Raw genomic sequence first — 26,979 nt, forward strand, 5'->3', positions numbered from 1 at the left:
GCCGCCGCCGCCGCCGCCGCGCTCTCGCTTCGCCGGCCGCCGCCTAAGGGGGGCTGGGGCCGGGCCAAGCCGCCGCCGCCGTCGCCGCTGCCGGGATGCCGCGGGTGTACATCGGCCGCCTGAGCTACCAGGCCCGGGAGCGCGATGTGGAGCGCTTCTTTAAGGGCTACGGGAAGATCCTGGAGGTGGATCTGAAGAACGGGTGAGGAGGGCAGGAGAGGGGCCTGCCGGGCGGGGCCGGGGCGCCGGCAGCGGTGGGGAGGGCGCGGGGCCTGCAGACGGACGCCTGCCCGGCGCGGAGCTGCCGCCGGCCTGCTCCGGCTCCGCCATAGTCGCGGCGCCTCGGGGGCGCGGGTAGGCCGTGGCTCCCACTGCGCCTGCGCGGGCGGGGGTGGTGGAGGGATAATGGGAGCGACGGTGAGGCTCCGAGTGGGACGGGGCGAAGGAGCCCGCGAGTGGGGCCTGGGGCCGGGGGCCGGGCGGGAGGGCGGGGGGGCGGGGGGGCGCGGCTCCGGGCGCCGGGGCGCCTGCCTCCCGGGGCCCGGCTCGCCTCGGGTTAGGGACCGACCTTTCCCGCCCTCGGGGCTGCTGGGAATAAACAAACAGGATTTCCTGCTCCCTTTTCACCTCTTGCCCAGTCTGACGGATCAGACGGTCACCACGCATCTCCCGAGGACAGGAGCTCTGGAGGGAGGCCCTTTTTTTTTTTCCTTTGACTTGCATGTGTCACACTTATTTTTTTTTTTTTTTTGGGCGGGAGTCTCGGGTTTGAGTGAGTAAGTAGCCTGGTGACAGTTTCGAAAGTATCGTCTTGCCTGCCGTGCTGAAAGCCTCGACCGTGCCCCTCTACCAGAGTAATTTAAAGTCTTGATTCGTTATCTTTAAAACTCCGTACAGAGTTTTCCATGCTGTGGTTTCCGTTCTGCAACTTGCCAAAGAAAAAGAAAGAAAAGAAAACTTTTTTTTTATTTTTTTTTATTTTTTTATTTTTTTATTTTTTTTTATTTTATTTTATTTTTGCTTTGTTGTAGAATTTGTTAGAGAATCGTGACCACCCTGGCTAGTATCTGCGGCAACTAGGTAATGAGGCGGAGAGTCCTAGCTCGAAATTGTTAACTTCTGCCTCCCCGGCTTTGGTGCGTTACTTGTATCCCTGGATGTATTTTGGCAAAGCAGGGCCCGCAGGGGGCTACACGTTTCAGGGGAAAGCGAGGAGTCTGGCTTGGAGAAGGTACTCAACGGGGAAAACTATGAGAACCAGGCAGGAAACGTTAGGTAGGACTTCAAAGACTTGGATATAAATATTAAAAGGAATAGAGGGAACATTTTAGGGGTACTAAACCTTGAGTGTTAGAGGAACTCTTTGGCTTATTTGGGAAAGACGGAAAAAAAGAAAAAGACATTTGCAACAGGTTTGCTATGGTACAGGTTACTCTCCATTGTAATAGTAGCAACTAACACTTGAGAAGTTCTGAAAAACCCCTAAGTAGCAGTTGCACATTTGAGACAAATTGATAGATTCCGTATACTCAACATTGTTGATCGGTTTAAAAGTCATTTTAAAGTGATTGTTAGGAAGAACCACTGTCTTACTAAGGAAGATGTCCTCCATAAAAGTGTTTATTGCGGGGCACCCACCGGGCTGGCTCAGTAGGTGGAGCATGCAACTCTTGATACCCTGGTTTTAAGTTTGAGCCCACGTTGAGTGTAGAGGTTAGTTTAAAAAAATAATAATAAAATCTTTTTTTTTTTTTTAAACCATTTACTGTGAATGCTAATTTAGAGTAAAAGGGTTAGGAAATTACTCATTTGGTACAATAGAGCTTTTAGTTCCTGAGGAATTTACTAGGTAAAGTTTTTGTTGTTGCTGTGATACATTATATGAAAGATGAAGTGAGAACTCCCAATTTTCTTCAGAGGACAACAAAGTTGACAGGATGACTAACTTTTGTGGGAAAAGTGTGGTTTTTGAAGCCAGGCAGGCTCAGGTCAAATCCTGTCTTCACCACTTACTATCTGTGGGCAGGTTAGTTCTAGGACTAACTTTTCTCATCTGCAGAAAAAGGAACATTATAGACAATTGTAAGGCGTTTGGCTCATAGCTGTAAATGGTAGCTGTAATCAAATGGTTTTGACTGTGATCATTAGGAGACAGCTTCAGTGTTTGATTAACATGAAGCTTACTTCCTGAGGTCTGTTTTCTAAAGTTACTCAAGTGATAGTGAGCAGGAAGTGATGTTGATGTTAATGGTAGAGTAGTTAATGGAACAATATGTTGATAACCCACCAACAAGATGCCTGCTACTGTGCTAAGTGGGTTGGAAAGAAAAAAACAATTCTGCTCTTGAGTAAATTGTTGACAGTGACAGCATGTACACTTTGAGTCAAGAAATGCTTACTCTCACTTTTAACTCAAGTAAAACTTGGAATGATTTGTTTGAAGAGATTTGTTTGAAATGAGCTTTGAAGAATGAATTGAGTGGGGATTAAAGTAAAGTGTCTGGGAATAATGTATGTCATAACCAGTGATGAGGAGGTGGTCCAAGAAGGAGTGCTTTTGAGAAATAATGAGCAATCAAGCTTGGATTGAGTCTTATGAAGGATTTAGAAATTGAATGACATAAGCCAGAAAATTCAACTGTAAGATTTTACACTGAGCAACCAAAATCATGGATAGGAATTCAAAGGCTCTGGAGGGAATAATTGAGCTATCTGGGAAATGGTGAGATACAAGATAGGACAGATCCTTGCAGAACCCTAAATTCCTGGGTCTCTTTGGGGGAACTATTTATTCTTAACAGTTCTGCTGCAAAACCATGATACGTGTAAAGTCTGTGATTGAAAGTGTAGGTTGAAATGAGGAATTGGGAAGTTATTTCAGAGATTCCACGTCAGATATGACAAACTGGCACACCTGGCAGAATTCAGGAATCACTGCAGAGGAAAGTGCTGAGCAAAGAACCAATATAGTATAGATGGCTTTCAAGCAAGAATTGACTGGACTAGATTGCAGAAGTGCAGAGGAGTCTGAAAGGAAAGAGTACATACAAAAGGAAAAGATGGCATAATTTAGCAACACGTGTAAGCTTATGGTGCTGGACACTAAGGATCGTAGGTCTCCTTGAGAAGCTTTTTTTTTTTTTTTTTTTTAACATACTTGGGTTGTTATTAGTAATCGAAGCACTAAAGCAGATTTTGGATGGATAGAATTTCGATGAAGTGCTGAAGAGTTCAAAGTTGGAGAATTGAGATACATCAGTAGACCGTAGATATGTTTGGAATTAATTAGATAGGCAAAATGTACTGGTATAACTGAGAGTTCACCAAATGAGGAAGCAGATGAGCTCTCATTTAGTGTCCAGGAGAGGATGTTATGGATCCTCTTGGCATTTTAAAAAGTTGTGTATGCAGTAGTTCATTGCCTGCCATTTTATTATTATAGGCAACTCTAATCTAGGTTGCCTTAATTTTAAAGAATTCCTAAAAAGCAGTTCAGTTGGGACCACCACATGATGTAGATCTTGGACCATATAGACTGCTTCAGATCCTGCCACACTAACTCCAGCAAGAGCCACTATGAGATCAGAAGTCAAGGAAACAATAGCATTAGCTGTACCTGTCTATAGCCTTCCAACTCTGGTAACTTTTGCTGCCTTTGATTATTTGTGGATTTTGTGGGCTTTCTTTTTTACAAATAAATCACTTCATGTGAAGTGTAGAAGGTTTTTAATACAGTAGTTTCTCTTGCCACAAAATCTTGTGGTTACAGACATAGATCTTTATATCTTACTTTTTCCATTATCTTAATTAATAGATTTAACTTATTACACCCTAAGCTTATTTTACTTGCCTAGTAGCTGGACAGCTAAACCTCCAAATTATTGAGGGTTTTTTGTTTTGTTTTAAGTTGGCTAACGGCATGAATTAAAACTCTCCAGAGAAACTTGGCTGAATTTTCACACCTGTGCTTCATATTACAGTGAAAATGTGAATAGCCGGAATTGTCAGGGGATGTCCTGGTTTGTTTAATTGGTTCACTACTTAAATATTAGCAGGAAGTGTTTGTTTTCACCCTCCTTGAAAATTCCTTCAAGTAGAAGGTACCTTAAATTTTTTTAATGTGTTAAGACTCGCTCAGTGAATCAAATCATTGTTTTTGTCCCTGATCAATAGAGAGCATTGTTAGATTTTAGATATTGAGATGAATCCCTTCCAACCCCAGACCCTACACGGGGATTTTCTCTGAGTCTTTGATGGGAGCTTGTCTTATTTAGTTTCTTGTCTTTTCTTTTAAAAGATGCCATAACGGAAATATAATTAGTTTAGTGTTCCAGGTTATTGGTTTCTGATTATTGAACTATGGGAGATTATCTTCACCCACCAACAAATAGCAGATAAATGTTTTATCATTTTTATGAAAATGGTACAACTAATGAGTGCCAGGAATGACAAAAGGCAATTACTCTATTTAAGAAGACCTCACCACGTTTTGTCCACAGGCAGTTCTGCCCTCAAAGATAATGACACTTGAATCCTCGTTGTCCAAGGTTTTGATTTTATGATTATCTAAGATGAGATTAAAAGTTGTTTTTTTTTTTTTTTTAAGATTTTATTTATTCATGAGAGAAAGAGAGAGGCAGAGACACAGAGGGAGAGGCAGGCTTCCTGCAGGGAGCCTCATGCAGACTCTATCCCAGACCTAGGATCAAGCCCTGAGCCGAAGGCAGACGCTCAACTGCTGAGCCACCCAGGCGTCCCTAAAACAGTTTTGTTTAAAGGAGCTCTTGAACGACTTTGTTTACACGTAGTTAAAATTAAAGACCCATTCTTAATTCCTATAATGTTCCAAAATAGCATGTATTTATTTCTGATTATAAAATTTTTACGTAGGTATTTTTTAAAAATTTAAAATACAGAGGACAGAAAAAAATCATCCAAATATGACACTGTCTGCCCTTTGAGACTCTTTTTTTCATGTATCCATGCACGTCTTATGCCTCCCCATCTTTTCTACAAACTTGGGGTCATACTGTATGTCTTGTTTTGTAAACCTTTTGTTTCTACCTATGAGCCTGATCCTTTACCTTTGTCAATAAGTATTCTACAACTTGATTCTTAATGGGTTCCCACCTATCAGTGTTATCTAATGTACATAATTAAAACCATGTTGCAAGACATTGGAGTTGTCTTTGGTTTTTTGCTAACTTATGCTTTTATAGCACTGTGGAACTTCTTGGAGTTAAAGTATATACACATCTTTAAGGCTTTTTCAACTTACTGGTTTCCATTACTCTCTAGGCAAAGAGTATATTTTCACCTGTAATGTTTAAGAGTTCCTGCTTTTCTGAACTCTCCAATAGCCTTCATCATAATTTTTTAATATTGTGATTTTTAAATTAGAATGTTTAAAATTGTGTATGAGGAAATTATCTTGCAGCCTTTAAGGCTCAGCCATTTAGCTTACCAAGCATAACAGATTCAGGAACTTTTTTATTTTAAAGAACTGTTTGATTAGAAAATAAATATTAAAATCCTTTTAAAATAAGGTCTTATGTGCAGTTGTATGTCCCACTTTCTCTACCTAATTTATCTTGTGTATTTTTGCTGTTACATAAAAATCTTACATCATTTTAACGGCTGCAGAAAAATCATTGTATGGCTGAATCATGATTTACCCAACCATTCCTCTTAGGTCATCTCTAAATTCTGTTTGTTAAAATAACGCTATGCTGGGTATCATATGCATAAAATTTTGTATTTTTATCATTCCTTAAGACAGATTCCGTGAAGTAAAATTCATGTGTCACAGCAGGAAAAGAACATTTTCAAGGCTCTCATTGCATATAATGCCGAATAATTTTCAGAAAAGCTGTGTACCAGTTACTCTTGTCCCAACAGTGTATGGCTCCTGTCACAACAGCCTCACCAGCATCGGGCATACATGTTGTTTAAAATCTTTGCTAATTTCACAGGTGCAAGTGGTCTCAAGTGTCTTAACCAAGAAGTTTTTTTTTAAATGAGTAAGAAATAATGAGAAATAGGGCTACGGATTGAGTACCATTCTTTATTGGTAGTATAACCATGACAAATGTGACCAAGTTGGTTTTGTATTGCAGTCTCTTGAAGTTAGCCTACATCCAAAATTTATGTGTTACTTTTCTTCCTAAGACTTGGGTAATTTTTAAATTTCTGTCATTTTGAAAAATCAGTGCCAAGAGACAATACCGTACTGAAATTTTGACCAAATGTTGCTAGCGTAAATTCCCTGGCTTGAGACTTCCACTCCATGGTTCTGGTTTCCCAGTTTGTGATGAGAATAAACATTGTCTGTAATTATTCAGCCAAGTCATTTTAAACCCCTGTTCCTTAGTTTAATGTCTTTCTCCTCCCTTCCTCATTGAGGTATCATATGAATAAAAGGGTCATGTGAAGTATTTGTCCCTTTTTAAAAGATAAGCATAGGATGTAGACTAGATAAAAATGTGGTTTGGGTTCCCAGTATTTCTGGATGCTTCCAGGTATTAAACAGAAAGTTGTACTTTGAGCTTCTCTAAGAAAGGTGCTCCTAGTATGTGAGTAGATGAATACAATTGGGGATGGTCTTTATAAATTTGTATGCTAACACTGAAATTTCAAAACTTGAAAAAAAAAAAGTATTAACAGCATGCACTTGTGTGGTTTCTTTTTCAACTGCGTACACCAAAGCACTTTACTACCAGGTGCTGTCTCTAGTTTGTACTGATGGGGAAACTAAGTCATGGGCTAATTAAGTACCTGGCTCAAGGTTACAGAGTGAGTTATTGACAGCTCTGGAAGCTGAAGCCCTTTCTTATTCCCATACCAGATACAGCATGAGCAGTGGCAGTCACAGCTTCTCTCGGGCTCTTTCATTCCAGATGGTTCAGTTCTGTTGTTCTGCCATTTACCTCCAAGGATGAGAAGGTAGTTAGGTTCCACAGCCTGTTTGGTCTATTTAGTCTTTCTACAGTCTTCAACAAGCTAAAAAGTTACTGCCAACAATGAGGCAAGTGGTTGTTTCTGTGATGTTGGCTCTAGACAGAAGAAAACTCTAGTGATACTCCTTCAGGGTACTCTTTGAAGACCTGTAAGATGGTGTCAGCTTTGTCACGGCTGACTGGGGTAGGATTTGTGCAAGCACATGCAGTTAAGTGATCTCTGTCCCATTATTGCGAGGGGTGTCTGGTCTTGGAGTAACCTGAAAGCAAAGGATCAGGCTGTGCTCTGGATTTGCATGCCCATATGTTGAGGAAATGCCCTACATGACCTTTCCTGCGTGTTGAGATGAAAGTCTGGAGGTCTCGGAGCTGCAAATGATACCTGAAGACGCACCCAAAGGACACTTGTTATCCTTCCATCAAGTCCCTCAGCCACATCTTTAGGCCTGGATGCCAGAATGGGGGGCATTCATAAACAGACTTCCAAGACCTAGAAAAAGCGGGGAGACCAAAGGAGGGAGGTCTGAATCCGCCCTTCAGGAATGGAAAGGTGAGGAGGAGACTGAGGCATGGGAGTCAGGAACCACAGACCAGAAGCACTGACTTTGAGAAAAGTTATTTCATGTGGATGAAAAGAAGCTATTGATTCATTAATGTGAAAAGAATTTGAAAATGTTGTTAAAATACTAAATGAAATAAATGATTTCAAGGGAAGGGCATCCCCCGAGAAATAGCATAGGAAGTGGAATCTTTAACCTAAAAGGAAAAGAAACTGACTGCAACCCAGGGACTGTGGAGTGGTTATGAGGGAGATGGGAACAGCCAAGATGGTCCCAGAGGTATAACTTCTAAGAGGCTTTAACACCTGTTACCCACTCATAGTGCCATTTTAGAGGTAAGTATGAACTGGTTTTGTTTGTGGCTTTTGTGTGGAATCAAGTAGTGCTGTCTGTTGAGTGTAAACCTTTATTTCATTTAGGTATGAGTAACAGATACAGTATTCCTATCTTATGTCTCAAGAGGTTTTTGGGTTTTTTTGTTTTTTTTTCTAAATTGGTAATATAATGTTCATCTCTTGAGAGGTTTTTTTTAATACATATATTTTTTAAATCTGTGATTGTCTTCATGAATTGTAGTGTGTTGTCAGGGAATAGTTGGCCCCTTTTCTTGTGGGATCTTTTCATAGCCTCTTAGTGTTGATAAATGTCAGAAAATTGAAAAGCACTCAGGTGTGATTGTTTGCCTCTTACCCCCCATGAAGAAAGCAGCCATGTTGACTTTAAAATGTCAGTGAAATACATTTTGTTGTTACAGGGGGTTACGGTTAGAATGGTGATCCACAAACTTCAGGAGTATGCTGCTTTCTGAGAGTAGCCCCATTTTATAGGGTGGAAATATGGTGGCAGCCTAATGAAAGAGAAATGGCTTAGCAACCTTACGTTCATTTTGAAACAGTTTCAATTGGCAGATAGGCCGACAGAATAGTTATAAAGTAGACTAAATATGAACTTGATGCAGGTTCCTCTCTACCTCCTGTTCCGGAGGAGTTTTGTTTTTATTGCTTAGTATTTAGGATATTGATTGTTTCTATAATATTTTCTTCACCCCAGTATGTGAACATTCCTTTAGAGATGGGCTGGCATTCCTTTAATGATGTCACCTTTCTCTGTTTTCCTAGACTGGTGTGAAAATTTTTGATGAACTATAAAATTTGGTAATTTTGATAGGTTTGGTTCCACTAGTAGCTTAGAGAATAAGTGTTCACAACTTACTGGTCTCAGTACCTATCAGATGCAGAAATGGTATTTCTTACCATTTAGTATTTGTCATAAGATGCTAATATTCATATGGGCATTTCTCTTCTACAGCACATAATTTGATAAAACTGATTTTCTGTGCTTCTAGAGCTTGCATTTCTCAAACTGCTCTTTGGACCACATCTTTCTGTTAGTATTTGGGAGACAGTAGCTCATGATGATGAGTGTTGACTTTAGGCTAGGAAGGATTCCAGGTGTTGGTTAGCCTTGGCAAGTTCTTCCCTGCTCTGAGTCTTAGTGTCTTCATCTGTGAGCTAACAGTAAACCTCAGAGTTGTGAAAATTATTACAAAGGAGTTGGAAGAAGGAAAGGATTCTGGTGGGCTGGAGTAGTCATATTAATAGTTGTTTGGAATTAAAATTATGTCAGATCTTAGATGCCTATCATCTTCAAAGTACTTTCCTAGTTGCTGCTATAATCCTGGTATAGTTGGACGTCTGTAAACCTTATAGTATTCTTTGATTTCTGGTCCATTTTTTTTCCATACCATTCATGCTTATATTTTTTGGTCCCAGTCACCATTCCTTATAAAACTAATCAAATGCATTCTTAAATATATAATTTTGTCAATATCCATTCACATCTACCACCTCTAGGCCTGACTCTCTGTCATCTCTATGCTGGTCTAATTTTTGCTGAGCCTTAAAACCAAAGACAGATTCCAGGGGTTGTTGTGGGACCTCCAGAATGGGGATTGCACAGAATAATCTTATTTTTCCTCTATTCTTCTAGTCTGTTATGTTCTGAACCCACACATGTTTTCGGAAGGACCAGATGGCTGACACTGGCTAATGGGAACCAAAAGACAAGAGTGAAAGTAACCTGGTTGTCACATACCCCAAGCTTAGAGGTGCCTCACCTTGCCCCAAGATCAATTTCTTTTTTTTCTCTGGAGACTTTACCCCACTTATCAAAAAACTTGAATATAACCTGGCTTATCTGAGGTTAGATTATCAAGTCAAGCAGCAGCATTTGTTAAATGAAAAGGGTTGTACTCAGGACTGTGGGAGAGAAGAAGCATCTGCCTTTACAAAGACAGTGTACAGTGTAACCTAGTCGTTTAGAGCTTGAGCCTGGAGTCAGATGGATCTAGGTTCAGATCCAGCCACACCACTTATGAGTTCCTTGACAATGAACAGTAGCTTAGTCTCTCCAAGCCTCAGCCTTCTTATTTGTGAAATTGAAATAATCTTAATAGTAGTACATTCTTCACATACAATATGAGGAATGAATGGAATATTATGGATAAATTATTTACCGTGTGCCAGGCACCACACTAAATATTAGTCTTTGTTATTAAAGATCACATAATCAAATGAGAGGATCAACACAAAGAAAAAAGAGCAAAGCCTTGAAAGGCCATAGAAACATTGTCATGTAAAACACAAAATGGAGTAGAAGTTCCAAAGCTAAAGAAGGTGCTCAGATGATTAGTCAGGCGAGTGTGTGAGACTTCATAAAAGAGAGAATTCTCAAGTCTATGGAAGAAGATTGTTTTTGCTTCACCTTGTGTAATCAAGGCACTCGGGTTTGGAAAACAATTGAAACAGAGATATTTAGGAGTCATTATAGACCTCTGAGCAAAAGAATGATCTAGGAGCTGGCTTTCCTGCTACACGTAAAGAGACAAGTTTACTAAGTGAGAATAGCCATATCCTGGAATAAGTAAACCAATCAGACAGGAAGAAGAAGCCTCAGGGGGCCCAGCAGGTGAGAGAACTAGGGCCAGGCAACAGGCTGAACAGTCAGCCAGAGAGGAGTCGTCAGGGGTGATGCCGAGTGCTGGGAGATTAGTGGTCAGGGGCTCCAAGCAAGAGATATCATGAGGTAGGTTTTCTTCTTTGAAGGTGGGGAAAGATCAAGTGCAGACTGAGCTGTGGCCAGCGCTTACAGACCAGGAATCCACACTAGCTCTAATCAGAGAGCCCTTGGTGTGCGGGAACTGCCAGTTTGCCGACGTGAAAAGAGCCCCAGACTGGGTACTGGTGAGCCTTGAAGTCGCACCCCAGCTCTGCCACTCAGTGAGCACGGGTAAGTCATCCACCTTCTCCGGGCGGCCTTGATGGCCATCCCTCCTCTGAGGCTAAAGAAAGGGAGGCCAGAATGCCCAGAGCAGCCTCCTACCTGTCTCAGGATAGGAAAGGATCTCAGGAACCTACTTCATGTGGTAGGAACTCCCATTTGTGGGTCATAAACAACCCTCAGTGACGGAAAAGTCAAATTGCAACCATATTCAGTGACCCAGAGCAGTGAATGTGACACTGATTAATTCTGCTTTGAGGGCCTAACCACTGCTCCCCTGGAATGTTGCAAACCTCTGGAACTGGGGCAGTGACCGTTCTCATTTGCAGGCTTTTCTCTGAGCAGGCCTCACCTGAGCGGTAGAGAACAGTTGCAGAAGTGGTTTTCTGCAGTTTTCCAAGCACTTTATGCAGACAGCAGGGATTACTGCTGTTATTACTACCCTGTCAATGTGCCCTAACTTTTTTCACCTCATAGGACCATGTTGACCGAAGCGTAGGACCAACACTAAGTACTTTGAAAGAAAGCTGTTTGATTCCTGTTCACTGAATGCCATTTCTTTCAGGGTAGATTTAAGGGCTCTGCCGTTAAAGAACAGTGCTATTGACCCTAGTTTTAGGGTTCAAGCCACCCCATGGGTTAACTTCAACAGATCAAAATTTTTCCTTGGCTACAGCAACATCCCTAATCCTGACCAGCCATGGAGAGGTTCGGTTCTTACAAGGAAAATGAGTGAATGTGGGAATGACTCACCACATTGGGAAAACAAAACTCACATCCTGCTGATGGTTGGCTGAGGACTGTCATGTCCACATACAAAGAAAAGCATGTGGCACAGTTGTAGGACAAAGGTGAGCAGAGATCTACTGTGGAAAGGGGCAAATTTTTCTTATAGAGAGAACAACCAAGGCATGCCCCTCGGTAAGCAGTGTTGGTGGGTGATCGCAGGCACACGCATGGAGGCTTGCTTTCCCTTGCTCCTCATGTCCATTCCCCATTGGTTAGCCAGTGTCGAGCACCCCCTTAGTCATGCCCTGTCCGGTTAGCTTGGTCAGCATACCTCCAGAGCAAGTCACGCTTATCAGTTTTTGGAAGGGACTTTTCTCCAGTCTCCCTCTTCAGTGACGATGTTTGGAAAACAGAAATGACCCTAAGTCGTTCCCAAAGAGGTGGGATAAGTGGCACATCCTCTTCAGTAAATAGGACATGCAGAGTGGTATTTGGGACCATCGATGGAGATTATTAGGATCAGGGAAAGCCCATTCAGCAACAGTACAGGCCCAGATGATAATTCTTGGGTGAAAAAGTATGATTAACTTTTCTAAAAATGGAAGTCTTAGAGTAGTTTCAAAACCATGTCATTCCAGTTCCAGCATTTCAGAGTTGTGACTGACAGCCTGAACAGTACGGCAACTGTTGAATGAGGGACACCAGAGCACTGGCAGGGGTAGGAGCTTGGACTAAAGTCTAGAGCAGCCCGCATAATTCGTGTGGCTTTGTCTGTGGTGTCCAGATACCTGTCTGTACTTGGTAAGAATCACAGTCCCCACTTTTTTAAGGAGGAAATAACAGGCCCTCCCCTCCTGTTTTGTTTGTTTTTTGGCTAAATCTGTCAGGATAAAATGTTACCCAGAGGAAAAGAGTTAGGGGAAAGGCAGTAGCAGAGAAATGTTGAAGAAAGAAATTTTTCTTTTAATTGAAAAATTGTGTACATGGGGATCCCTGGGTGGCGCAGCGGTTTAGCGCCTGCCTTTGGCCCAGGGCGCGATCCTGGAGACCCAGGATCGAATTCCACATCGGGCTCCTGGTGCATGGAGCCTGCTTCTCCCTCTGCCTATGTCTCTGCCTCTCTCTCTCTCTCTCTGTGTGTGACTATCAGGAATAAATAAATAAAATCTTAAAAAAAAAAAAAAAGAATTATGTACACATAATAGGCCATGCTGTTTGTCCTTTGGCATAGGCATGGGACAGGGGCAAAAGACATGACATCTAGGAGTAAAAAAAGCAAGAAGAGGCAAATCGGGAGGTTTTTGTTTTATTTTTACCAAGCCCTGCTATTGAGGGAATTTTATATTTGTCTTAGATTCATTCTCCTGAATTCCTTCATCTTCTTTATTCTTATACTGGAATTACTGAAAGATGGTGGGTTTTAACAGTAGAAGAAGGGTGTCTGTAGCTAGAAAGAAATCTGTTGTGTTTGTGAAGCTTATTCACAGGTCACACCAGAGATGTGTATGCATATATACACACATGCCAATACATAGTGTGTATGCATACATGCATGTATTTTATATCCCTCCTTATTTTGACAAAGAGTTCAAAGGAGATTACTTTTCGGGATTTTAGTTTCATGTATTTACTGCAAAGCACGAAGGGATGTTAAGATCAATCTAGAAAGACCCTCTGATGTTAGTTACCAAGGAGAGCATTATTTTATTGAAGGCACTAAATTTCATTCAGAAACAGTTAACATTTAAAACTAAAATTGGGACCCATACAGTAGTTTTAAAAGGTACTTTAGATGATAAAAACTAAATTTATCCTGTCCATATGTCATGTGGTGTTCCTCTGATGCTACCATATTTAAATTCTCCCATTTCAACATTTACCTATCATACTTTTGATGTTAGGAAAAACTTTAAAGATATGTAGTATAGCTCCTTTATTTCATGGATAAACCAAGACCTAGGAAAATAAGATGATTTAAATCTGCTTGTCATAGTTGCTTGATAGCATAACCAGGACTAGAACCCAGGCCAGTTCTTACTGCTCCAGTCTTACTAGTTAGGAGTTTGCCTTCTGGAGTCGTACTACAGATTTTTAATGCCAGCTCTGCTGTTTTATCATGCAAGTTACTTAACACTGTGTTTCAGTTTCCTCATCTGTAAAATGGGGATAGTAGTTCCTGGCTCTTGGGTATTGTAAATATAAGATAACATTGTGTAGTATATAAAGATTACTTCATAAACATTAAGTAATACCTTATTGTTACTATGTAGTCTTCCTGCCTAATTTGGGGAACCCACTCACTGCCTTTTGAATAAAACAAAAGCATTGTTTAGTAAAGCAGATCTAAATAAACAGTAATGTGGTAGAAGCAACCACACTGATCTGGTCTTTACACTGCTCTCAGGACAGGAGTCCCTATCAGGTATGGTTTGTGATACAAGAGGATATTTGGTTTGATCTTCCAAACCCACCTACCATTGCCTGTGGTCAAGAGAGATGACAATCACGTGCCTGATTTGATCCTTGGACTGTACTTTAACATAAAAATTTCCCAAATAGGGGTCCTCAGGTTGCTCATTCAGTGGAGTATGCCACTCTTGATCTCAAGGTCATGATTTCGAGCCCCACATTGGGCATAGAGTTTACTAAAAAAAAAATAATTAAAATACAGTTTCCCAAATAGAGCTTGTGGCTTTTCACAGAGTAGCCAATTTTTTTTTTTCCTGTAAAGCAAATTTGATCTCAAGGTAGCTCTTTAGAAGTAAGTATTAAGGAAGGACTGACTGTAAGGGTTATTTTCCTCTCCGGGAAGAATTCTAGTCAGCCTCAGCTGTAAGAAAGCTTGGTCTGAGCATTAATTGTTTTGTTTTTAGATAATTGTGTCTCCATTTAACAGATTGTCATTACTTTCCTTCCAAGGTCAGAATGGATTCTGCATGTAAGCCTTGGAACAGAGTGAGCATACACAGGGTAATCTTTGAGTCGGGGAGAATGCATTACCACATAGATCTGACAGAAGCATCACCTGTTAGTAACAGAAGCTGGGCTTACAATTTCAGACGATTGGCAGAGCTTAGGGTCTTGCATTCTCTGACCCTCAAATAGTTGTAAACCCTGATTATTTTGAAGAAAATCGTTGGGGTATATCTACGATTTGTTCAGTCTTTGGAAGTCAGTGTTGTCCTGACAGCACGTTAGATGAGTCAGGGTCAGCAAATGGGGCCACACCAGCATGCCACTCTTAGAGGGGCATGGGGCCATTTCATCACACCCAGGGTGAATGTTTTCTCTCATTGCTCTTTACTTGACATCAGGCTCTTGCCCATATGATGCCAAGAGCAGTGATGCTGTGGGCAAAGCAGACCTATGACCAGTCTTGACAACTAAATTAAGGAAGGTACTTTTGGGGGCATGAGAGTATTTTATGATCTGTCAAGAAATAAACCTAAGAAAGTAGATTTGACTTTTTTTTTAATTTTGTCTCTGAAAATGATAGTATAGCTTTCCTGCTATCTCGCTCTGCTCAGGAAAGGAAAAAGCAGCTGCAGTATATTATCAATGATAGATTTTCAGTGACTGTAAAGCACTTTTTAACATAGTAAGTCAATGATTGGGAGAAGCTTCACTTGCTTTGTCAAATATGACATCGTGTTCAGAATCAGTCTTACTACCCTGCACAGCAGTTCAGCCTTCTGGAAGCATCAAACCATGTATTAGACTTTACAGCCCACAAATTAAGCCAGGTTGCTTCTGAATTGTGTTACTGCAGAACATTTCCAAAACATTTCCCATGACCAACCGGATGTGTCTGTGTTCCTTTTTTTTTTTTTCTTTTTTTTCCTTTTTAAATGGAGTTAAGATTCATTGACTTGAAGTTTGAATGCCACTCATAGACATTTCATCGTGAAGAACCCTCCAAAGTTGTCAGCCATACACTGTCACCTCTGGAGACTGGTTCGAAAGGACTCTTCAGTAAAGGGAAAATCCTGCAATTCCAAGTTCCTCTCACTTAACATGTTGCTGAGTGCACCATTACGTGCTAAGGAAACTGGAATCATTCCGATCAGACTGGATGAACTCCTGGCAGGCCTTGTAACATGCTGTTAGTTCCAGAATGTTAAGACACAGCAGAACACTGGTCAGTGTTTGCCTGTGTACACAGCTTAACTTTCCTTTGTGATCAGGTGTGATCATTAAGATGGTTTTGAAGTATAGGCAGTGGTCACAGAGCTAGACTGCACAGCTGTGTTGTCAGACCATTTGTTTAACCTTACTTACAAATACCTTACACATTTTGCTGTTTAGTTTTATAAGTTGTGTTCTTTAACAGGTGTTAATAGGAATTGGAGGGAGATGCTTTCTTTTGGGTATGTGTTAAACCAGCAGACCTCTTTGTTGGGATATTCCTAGCAATACTGTGTAGAGAAGCTTGCAAAGTCACATACAAATATTAGAGAATTCCAGCCTACCTAAAACTTTCAGGAAATGAATTTGCAAAACCACGAGGAAGTGAACAGATCTGATTTTTTTTCCACTGATAATTTCTAGAACAGTTAATTCAGTTGTGATTCATTTGTTTAGGTAGAAGAAAAGTTTTTGTTTTTTTTTTTCCTTTCACTGAGATTTGAGGTACTGTGAGTTTTTTACTTGGTATGTTATTCCAGACATGACTTAACAGTTAAGACACGGTACCTAGAGATAAGTCTAGTTGTTCTCTAAGCTCTAATTTTGGGCTAAAGCTAAAAAAAAAAAAAAAAAAAAAAAAAGGATGAGTTTTTATGTGATTTGAGAGGGCAAATACTCAGTGTTACAGAGTTACATATTTTGATCCTTCATACCAAGTATCCCTCTGAAGGTGTCTGCAGTTGCCACCAGCTACTTGAGGAACAAAAGAAATGGTCTCCGTGTATTTAGCCAGCCACCTACTAGAAATACGTTCTACCTTGAGAAGTCTCCCTATCCTCTTGCAGTGCCTGTTGGCACAAAGCAAAGTGGTTTCAGCCAAAGGGAAGAGAAAGCCAATCCTTAGTTTGCAAAACCCACCTAACCTTTGCTAAGCATGACCCTCATTGCTTTCTCTTTAATGGTAGTGAAACTGGATGTCAAAATGGTGCCAACCAGGATTTTGTTTGCTCTCTTCTAGATATGGGTTTGTGGAGTTTGATGATCTGCGTGATGCAGATGATGCTGTTTATGAACTAAATGGCAAAGACCTTTGTGGTGAGCGAGTAATTGTTGAGCATGCCCGCGGCCCACGTCGAGATGGCAGTTACGGTTCTGGACGCAGTAAGCATTTAAAAGGGCATTTGTATCAATGACATACATGCCTTTGTTGTTAAATGTTAATTCTTTTAAGTAATTAATTAATATTATACTGAAATGTATTGCTATTTAAGCTATTTGTTTTATAAATTATGTATCTTTTTAAATGTAAAATTGCAAATAAACATCTTTGATACTGTTTAATTTTAATTTAATTAATGACATAAAGTTCTTGTTTTAATACTTTATAAATATGTTTAATGATGTGTGTTTGTGTTGTTGTTTTTTTTTCTCTGTAATGCAATTGTTTAACATAGATTTAACAAAGACCTCAATGTTTTAATTAAAAGAATCCTTTGAGGCTAAGATGACTGCCTGTTCCATTTGCTGACCTTGGGTTACCTTTCCATGCGTGGCTCTTTGAACCATTGTGGCCCTTGGCTGACCAAAACAGGAAGCCATGTGACGACCGCAACCTTTCCCCATTAGACCTGGGTGGTGAGGATCCCAAGGGTTAGACACAGATGAGATTAAACTGAAATAGGTGCCTGAAAATCTTTTTTTCGTATAAAATATTCACAAAAACTTTAATCACTGTGAGTAACACCAGTAACTGATTTAGTAATTTGGTTACTTATTTCTAAATTGTTAAATTGTTAATAGTTTTAATTTATGCATGTTAATTTTAAATATAATATTAATGAATATATATATACTTACCACTTCGTAAATTAAATTAAATTTCATGTTTAGTTGATTGCTTTTTTAAAAAAGAAATCTAGTTTAGAATTAAGGGGCGGGGCTAGAACTAAAATATCTGTGCTGTGTGGGGTGGGGGTAAGTGGTAAACTTAAGGGGAGTATGTGCTGTGTCACTTTTTCCTTTTCCTCCACTGAAGTAATGTTATCTATTTGAACCTTCCAAAGGTGGATATGGTTATAGAAGAAGTGGCCGAGATAAATATGGCCCTCCTACCCGCACAGAATACAGACTTATTGTGGAGAACTTGTCAAGTCGGTGCAGCTGGCAAGACCTAAAGGTTTGGGCCTCCTTAACCTTGTGGGATAAGGTCAGGCAGTTGTTGACCTTGGGAAGGAGGTAATTCTATGTAGGCCCAGGCAAACACAGAATGTAATGGTATTCTATGTTTGAAAACTTTCCCAATGTGTGGAAATTCTCTTAAAGGTTCCAGGGGCTCCTGGCAGGCTCAGTTGGTCGAGCCTGCAACTCTTGACCTCAGGGTTATAGATTCAAGCCCTATGTTGGGTGCAGAGATTGCTTAAAAATAGTCTTTTTTAAAAGAAAAAAAAAATTATTTTTAGAGTTTCTATAGGAATACAAAAGATATCAGAATCTCACTGTTACTGTACATTAGGGGACCATCACTGTAAAGACAATGTATGTTAAATGAAATTTTCTTCTGTGCAGAGGGTATTGTAGTTTCTCACCAACAAAAGAAAAGGCTGCAACCACCAATTGCAGGTGGTTTGTGTCAGCTGTAGTATGTAGGTTTGTGTCAGCTTCCAGTGTAGCTCTTCTTTGGTAAAAAGGATTATATAAAATCATGTTCTTTGATAAGGTGTTTTGGGGTTTTTTTCCATGGAATGTTCAAAGGTCAAAGATTGAGGTCTACTAGCTGTGTTGACCATCTAGTGCACTGATCCCAGCCTGTTTTTTGACAACAGTGTTCTTAAGTTCAGGGAAGAAAGACTTGAGTAGTATCTTAACCTGGATGGTAGAAGGACAGTCACCCTTTTCCCCCTCTCACTTCTCACTTTTAGTCCATCATTAAACAGGTCCTCTCTAGCAAAACGAGTGAGTATGTTTAGGTTCGGCATAAAGTAGTTAGGAATCTTACATTCATGTAATTTTTAACTAGGCAAAGCAATATCATATCCTTTTCTCCCCTTTTTAAATTTGTCCCCAACAGTCTTCAGATAACAAAGATGAGATCCAGAAAAGGTTCACACACACAAAGGTCTTAGCACAAGAACCAGGACTAGGACCTAAGCTGGTGTTTCTTCCAGCAAGTTGTGCTGGTTGGCAGCAGTGGAGGAGGCCCTCATGGAATGTCTACTGGCAGGCCTGTGCTCACTGGAGAAGTGGCTCCAGTGTTTCTGAGAGTTAAAGGTTGAATGGTTGGGGTAGAAACTGAGAAAGGCTTTCAGACTTTTGGTTAAAATGGAGCTTAGCCAGTGTCTTCAGTTGGTTTTGTACTTCTGTACCTTTGGTAGTTTCACTCTTTGGGAAAGAGAGTAATAGAGCAGATTTCCTTGTAAGTCAAAGCAGACCTGAGAACAGGGTTCTGGAGCCCACCTATCTGGAATGAATCCCAGGTCTGCCACCTAGCAGTTATTTTACTTGAGCAAGTTACTTTCCTCTTGTGCCTCATATTTTTCAACTAAAATAATGGGATCCATATTCATTTTTACTCAAAGTTATTGTGAGAATTGAATGCAATTCAATATTAAAAACCCAAGAACAATTCCTAGCACAATTAATGCTAGCTGTTAATTGAGGAAATGCAAAAATAAATTTAAAGGCTATTGTTTTTAAAATGTATAAAGTTGCATCCAATGATGATGTCGAGATAAAATTTAAACAGTAGTGTACCTCCAGAGGCATTGAGAATTGGTACTTTGACCTGTCGTGTGGAGTTGATAGTATTATTTCAGGTTCTGAATTCCAGCTCCTTGAAGTCAGTATAATCTCCTTTTCTGTTCTGCAAAATGAAGGAAATAATTGTATCTATCTCATGTTAGGACTTCAATTAAATCATGCCTGTCCATACAATAAACATTTAATAGTTAGCTCCTGTTATTAGTAATTTGGAAATAGAAAACAAAAGTAGTGACATTCTTCAAACCCTTTTACTAGAGTTAACTTATATCTCAACCTGTCCAAGACAGTGTCTCGGTCTTGGCATAACTTAATAGCATCCTTGTTCCACCTCAGAGGTGTCCAAATTCAGGTGATAAATGATATAGACGCCCTGTTTTTTACCCAGAACCTCACTCCAAATAATTCAGTTGAAGGGATTTTCCGCAAAGATGTCCCTTGCTGGATTATGAGTAACAGCAAGAGACTATTTAATCTGAAATTCCCAACAATTGAGACATCCTCAGAAATAGTATTGGGCACAGTAGTTATGAAGGTGTATGTTAAGACATGTAAACATTTTATGATGCAGTGAGCAAAGAAGGTATTGAATGGCATGTGTTCAGTGTTTATAACTTTGTAAAATACAGAGAAGAAACCAATAACAAAAATAAATTCTGGTTCAATATTTATACATTCCACAAATATTTATTAAGTATATACCACACACAAAGAAATATGGGAAAATTAGCCATAAAGCCTTAAGTTTTAAATTTACCTTAATTTCACGGTGTTTTCGAACACTAATCTGAGCTCATCTTATTTATACATCACTGTTAAGATTTACTTATTTACTTGAGAGAGAGAGTGAGCAGGGCAACAGGCAGAAGGAGAGGGAGAGAGAATTTCAGGCAACCTCCCAGCTGAATGTGGAGCCTGACATTAGGGCTCGATATCACAACCCTGAGATCATGACCTGAGGTGAAATCAAGAGTCCAGCACTTAACCAACTGAACCACCCAGGCACTCCCACTTTTAGTTTTTTTATTTTTTGGTTTGGTTTTTTATTTATTAATCTACACCCCAGATGGGACTCAAACTCACAACCCCAAAATCAAGAGTCAGTGCTCTTCCAATGGAGCCAGCCAAGTGCCTCTCATATGTCACTTTAGTGTTTATCTAGCAGTTAATTGTATTCTCTCATTGGATTATATTAACTCCTCAAAGAGAATGAGCATAGAGGCTTACAGTGTGAAGGGACATGCGTAGTCATGGAACCTTTGAAGCCAGAACTTCACAGTACTGTTTTGTTGCCGTTCTCTTTGTTTTGAAGAAATGATATAGCAGTAATTTTATTTTATTTTTTTAAGTTTTATTTAAGTAATCTCTGCACCCAACGTGGGGCTCAAACTCACACCCTGAGATCAAGAGTCACATGCTCCACCAAATGAGCCAGCCAGATGCCCCTACTAGCAATTTTAAATAAAACTGAGGTGCTAATCTTGTAGTCCCTTTATGGATTTTTTTATATATGTTATCCTTAGATATTTGTCAATATTTATACATGTTTTCAAACAAGGATTTATAATGAACTGTAAAAGATCTCTAACTTTTACTTTTATTCATGTGGTAACATGAGTGTCTAAAACTGCTGTAAACAAAAAAACTTGCCACTGTAAAATTTAGAAGATGATAGTTAAAATTTTTCATATTCATAACTATTTAAGGGAATAGCGTCTCTACTACTCACCTGATGCTTTAAAAAATAAACCTTAGTAAGTGGGTGGTATGTAGATGGAAATATTTTAAAGAGTAAATTTCATCCTGAAGAAAACTAATTTTTCTTCCCAAAGGAAAGGGAAAACTTTCATCATGATAATTGCATTACATTCTAACAAAATGTATCCTAATCTGTTGAGTGATTTTTTTTTTTTTTTTTTTTAAGGATTATATGCGTCAGGCGGGAGAAGTGACCTATGCAGATGCTCACAAGGGACGCAAAAATGAAGGGGTGATTGAATTTGTGTCTTATTCTGATATGAAAAGAGCTTTGGAAAAGTTAGATGGAACCGAAGTCAATGGCAGAAAAATCAGATTAGTTGAAGACAAGCCCGGTTCTCGCCGACGCCGGTCCTATTCCAGGAGCCGGAGCCACTCAAGGTACTGCTAGTGTCTGTGTGTCAGTGTTTGCTGTAAATTCATTTTTGAGTGCATAGCTGGATAATCCATTTCCATTTTCCTCTTGAATTCTTAGTACATGGTCTGTCTGGTTCAGTAACTCCGAACTTTGAGCTGAACATTTATTTGTAAAACTCTTGAATTCTTATATCATGAGTACAAATTGAAGTTTTTTTCTCTGAGAGAGATATGTGACCTCTTTTCACTTTCTTTCTTTGGTACCCCAGCTATTACTCTTATTGGAGACAAACAGGACCACTAGTCCCTTGGCTACTTTCCCAAACACTCCACTACTTAAGAGTGGAGACTTTCTTATTCAGCAGCTGCTCTGCACTAGGCCAGACACTTGTGAATGAGATAAATACTGTCTGTGCCCTCATGAAACAGCCTCATGGAGAAAATGGGCATTGAGCAAATAATGACCGTTGTGATAAGTGTATGTCAAAGGAAATATACATAGCACTAGTGTGGAGAACTGGCAGAGGCTTCTCTAAGGACATGTCCTAGGCGCTGAGCTCTAAAGGAGGAGTTGGAGGTGGCTGGCAGAGAGGGGATAAGTGCCCTTCCAGCTGAGTGTGGCAGGAGGAGAGTGGCTTGAGATGAGACAGAGAAGGTCCAGATTCTGCTGAGCCACGGGCCAGAGCAAGGATTTAAGAGCAGTGGAAAGTCAGTAGAGATTTCTAAGGTTTCAGGTTTGGCTTTGTTTTTTAATTTTTTAAGGAAAATGTCAAATACATAAAGTATTTTGGAGGACATAGTTTAATGACCCCGAATCCCTTAGGCCTGTCACCCATCCAGCTGTCTTGTTATTTTGCGAGTCTTGTCTCCCCACCCCTCCCACTGCCTCATTTTAAGGCAAGTCTGAGCATCCTGTCATTTTACCTGTAATTCTTTCAGTGTGTGCCTCTTATTAAAATCCAAAATCATGATGCCATATTACAGCTAGCAAATTTGTGTTCACATTTCCGCAGTTGTCTCATGTATTTTTGCAGTTGATTTGTTCATATTAGGATCCCAAGTAGGTCTGCACATTGCCATTAGATGGCGTGTCTCTTGATTTTTTTTTTAATCACTGGTACATCCTCCTTTGTCCTCTTTTTGTTTTCCATGCATTTAGTTGAAGAAACAGTTGTCTGCTGTGAAGATTCTCTCATAGTGGAGATTTTTCTGATTGCCTCTTGTGATATTTATCATGTTCCTTTATAGTACCTTCCATATAAACTCATAGTTAGATCTTGAGGCACTTACAGTAAGACCAATGCTTTAGCAGGTGTACTTCATAAGTAGTACTTTATACTTCCTATTGCATCACTCACGTGGTGTCTGGATGTCCCACTGCAAATGATGGGGGTGAGCATGCATCAGTGTATCCGGGATTGTGAACCTAAGCCAGTCCACCTGATAGTCTTAGCGTCTGGATTCTCACTCCCTACGACCATCCAGTCATTGCTGCCAAGTGATGACTTTCTAACTTCCTCATTCTTTTTGCCTTTAAAGGCTGCAATTCTATCAATGATGATTTCCACTTGTTGCTCTCAAATTTTTATAGGAAATGCAAAATAAAAGTTTGACACCTTTATCTACCAACTTTTAGAACTTTAAATGTGCCATAGGGTTCCTCCCAAGGCAATGATGAAAATGCTCGTTTAGTATTATTATCATTTTGAATGAATTCACAGATGTTTATGTGTATTTAACATTACATGCACTGCGGTCTGAATTTTTTATGCTCAGATTGTTCTTTCTTTGGTCCTTGAGAGCCCTTAAAGTTACCTCCTGAGTCTTCGGTATCTTGGTTTGGTTTTGTTTTCATATGAATATGCTTCACTAAATATTTTCTCAAATTTTTTATTTCAGTCATTTTTGAACATAAAAGTTGAAAGAATGGTTCATGAACACCTGTAGACCCTTCTTCTAGCTTCAGTTGTTAGCATTTTGCCACCTTCTGTCCCTGTCTCTGTGTATACTTATGCACACACCCTGTACATTTACTTTGCTGTAGCATTTTAAGGGAAGTCGAAGACTTCATGCTTCACCCTGAATACTTGAGCATCTGTCTCTGGATAAGGATGACCACACTTAGGTTTTCTTACCTAAGAATCTCAACAGTGATTCCATAAAGTCATCTGTTCAGGCCATTTTCAGATTTCTCCAGTGATTCCATGGAGGTCTTTCATTTTTTCCTGACCAGGATCCATGCCAGCCTTGCATTGCAAGAGGTCTCTTTGGTCTGAAGCAGCCCCATTTTCCTTTCCCCCTCCAACAACATTGACTTTTTTTCTTTTTTTTCTTTTTTTAGTAGTATCCCACATTCTGAATTTATCTGTTCTCTCTTGGCATCGTTGAACTTGTGCTTTATTCCCCTGCTTCCCTAAAACTGAAAGTTAGGTCTAGATTGAGATACAGGTTAAATGTTTTCAGCGAAAGTCCTCTCATAGGTGGTGGCGCCTGGCTGTCTTAGAGCATTTCACCCTCTCTGCCCTGATGAGATGTTCTAGGCCCATCTTGTGCATTCCCTGCCCTACTCTTGGACTCAGTTGTTTCCTCAGGAGCCCTGGTTACTGTGGTAGGAAATAAGTAGAGTTCACAGTCTCGGCCTTTTAAAGATTTTTTTTTTAAAGCTTGGGTGTGTTTATAAAACAGCTCTCTGGTCACAGTGAATCAGTAGGTAAGGAGCAAAAAGTGTTCACAAGGCTAGTAAGGAGTCTGTTGAAGAACCAAAAGAGATGGTGGTGGCTTGGTCAGGGGCAGCAGCAGAGATGGGGAACTGGCGATAAAGAGGCAGGCTCATCAGATATAAGAAGAAATGGGGAGAGAAAAGAGTCTAGAGTGGTTAAGGTTTCTGGTATGGGGAACTGGGTAAATAACAGTAGCAGAAGTAGTAGGTGGAAAGAAGGAAGGAACCCAGCACAAAGAGTGGGTCTGGGCGGGGGGAAGTGGGTTCAGATTGGAGGGGCTGAGTTACAGGGAAGCCCTACCGGTAGCACATTGCAGGTCCTGGAACCTTGGACCTAGAACACCAGAGAGGACTCTCTTTCAACTTGGAGCCTGGACACAGCCAGTGCCAGATGGATTTTTCAGTTGAAAAATGTCTTACTATTCATCTAGCCTTTTTGTCAGCAAGTATTAAACAGTCCTGTCTCTCCTTAGGTCTCGTTCCCGGAGCAGACATTCTCGGAAGAGCAGAAGCCGAAGTGGCAGCAGCAAAAGCAGCCATTCTAAGAGCAGATCTCGGTCCAGGTGGGTCTGCCTTGGTGTAAGGACAGAAGGTCCGCAGAGCATACCTGTACCGTGTCCTGCTTTGGTTTTAATCATGTTACCAGTCTTCCCTCATCCCAGGTTTTTTGGATTGGGATCAGGGTGTCGAAAGCCGTCTGGGGCCAGTACCAGCCACGTATTTCCCTCCAGTCTTCTGGCCTCTTCAGTGGTGCGAGGCCGTGCATGACCCCAGTGCCCATGTCTCCTCAGGTCAGGCTCCCACTCCCGGAGCAAGAGCCGCAGCCGCAGCCAGAGCCGCAGCCGCAGCAAGAAGGAGAAGAGCCGCAGCCCCAGCAAGGATGACAAGAGCCGCAGCCGCAGCCGCAGCGCCGACAAGCGCCGCAGCAAGAGCAAGGACCAAGCTGAAGAGAAGATCCAGAATAGCGACAACACTGGCAAATCCAAGAGCCGGAGTCCTAGTCGGCATAAAAGCAAGAGCAAAAGTCGAAGCAGGAGTCAGGAGAGGCGAGTGGAGGAGAAGCGAGCGAGCGTGAGCAGGAGCAGAAGCAAGGAAAAGAGCCGGAGCCAGGAGAAGGGTCCGCACAAGAGCCGCAGCCGCAGCCGTAGCAAAGGAGGCAGCCGCAGTCGCAGCCGCAGCAAAGACAAGCGGAAGGGAAGGAAGAGAAGCAGGGAAGAGAGCCGAAGCCGCAGCCGCAGTCGCAGCCGCAGCAAGAGTGAGAGGAGCAGAAAGCGGGGCGGCAAACGAGACAGCAAGTCGGGCAGCAGCAAGAAAAAGAAGAAGGAGGACGCCGAGCGCTCGCAGTCCAGGTCACGGTCCCGCTCCGCCTCCAAGGAGCGTGAGCATGCCAAGGCCGAGCCCAGCCAGAGGGAAGGCCGAGGGGAGAGTGCGGATGCCGGCACCCATCAGGAGACCCGGTCCAGGTCAAGGTCCAATTCCAAATCCAAACCCAACCCTCCGTCAGAATCACGCTCCAGATCAAAGTCTGCTTCAAAAACCCGGTCTCGGTCCAAGTCCAGATCCAGGTCTGCCTCCAGATCGCCGTCTCGGTCTAGATCCAGGTCCCACTCGAGGTCCTAACTGGCTACAACCACAGCTGGAACTCCCCGAGAAGTCTTTTGTACATGTTTGGTAGCCGTAGCACAAGTGATCCAAGTAGAACATATGTCACTGCTGTACATTTTTAACTCCCCTAATGGTGTGTCTACAATTGTTAAATCTAAGTGCTTCCTCTCCGTAAAGCCTCCTGGCGCCAGGCCTTCCTGCTCGACTGAAAACAATCTTCTCTTTGAAAACCCCCTCTACTCCTGGCCCACAGTAGAATATCCAAACCGCCGCGGCCCTCCGCCTGGCCTTTCCTACAGGGAGCTCAGTACCTGGACGGCTTTCAGGCTGGAATGCTGACATAGGTAGGTACGGTGAGTTCAGCCATGTTTGCCCTCGAATTGATGCCCTTTGATGTTTGCCATTTAGTGAAAGTGCGAAGTCTTAAGTTTCCTACCACTTTGGTTTCATACTTTTGGACTTAACAAAGTTGTGAATAGCACAGTCGAGGAAAATTGATACCTGCAGTAACCCATAGGAAATAAACTGTAGAGTTCCATATTCTGGTATTGTGATTATATTGTTTTATATTAAAAAAGAAAAGAAAAGAATTTTTTTTAATTTTATTTTTCCCCGTCTTGCAAAGTATAGTGACCCCTGTTTCCATTAAATTTGAATAAAGACTATTTTTGCTTGACAAAATTTCACGGTGTTTGAATCCAAGTTGCATCTCCTGATCTAGATACTCCTTTTCTGAGCATAAAAAGTTCAGCATGTCGTGTTCCTGGAGGTCACCCAGGAGTGGGGAGGGAGCCAGCCTTTATTCCTAAAGGGTTTTTCCCACCCAACAGAATAAAGGCAGATTTCTTAGGAATTTACAGTCCTTCCTCTCCAGAAGCTTCTGGCCAAGCTGATGAGAAATGAATCATTTGTGGAATTCAGAGCATCACCAGATGAGTTTTTTATGAACTTATGGACAGAGAGCTCTTTTCTCTGTGCTGTTCCACTTCTTTCCATGAAGTCAAAGTAGCATAGTAGGATTTGGACTAGCCAAAAACCAGGAAGAAAAATGATGTTGGATTACCTTCAGTCCACTGGTTCTCTGTGTTACTTGTCTGGCCTGGCTCTAAAGAAGGGACCAGAGGTACGGTGGTTC

General features: G+C 41.1%; 1 protein-coding gene across 1 annotated transcript; it reads left to right on the forward strand.

The window, feature by feature from the left end:
- The first annotated feature begins 5 nt into the window (after window positions 1-5).
- SRSF4 (serine and arginine rich splicing factor 4) lies at window positions 6-26,525 on the forward strand. Its single transcript, XM_077898815.1, has 6 exons — window positions 6-202; window positions 16,668-16,810; window positions 17,713-17,825; window positions 21,330-21,544; window positions 24,713-24,802; window positions 25,031-26,525. Exons 1-6 carry the CDS (start codon window positions 96-98, stop codon window positions 25,857-25,859), a joined length of 1,497 nt encoding a protein of 498 aa, XP_077754941.1. The 5' UTR covers window positions 6-95; the 3' UTR covers window positions 25,860-26,525.
- The last annotated feature ends 454 nt before the right edge of the window (window positions 26,526-26,979 follow it).

This window comes from Canis aureus, chromosome 5 (assembly GCF_053574225.1).
Source record: "Canis aureus isolate CA01 chromosome 5, VMU_Caureus_v.1.0, whole genome shotgun sequence".
Taxonomy (NCBI): domain Eukaryota; kingdom Metazoa; phylum Chordata; class Mammalia; order Carnivora; family Canidae; genus Canis; species Canis aureus.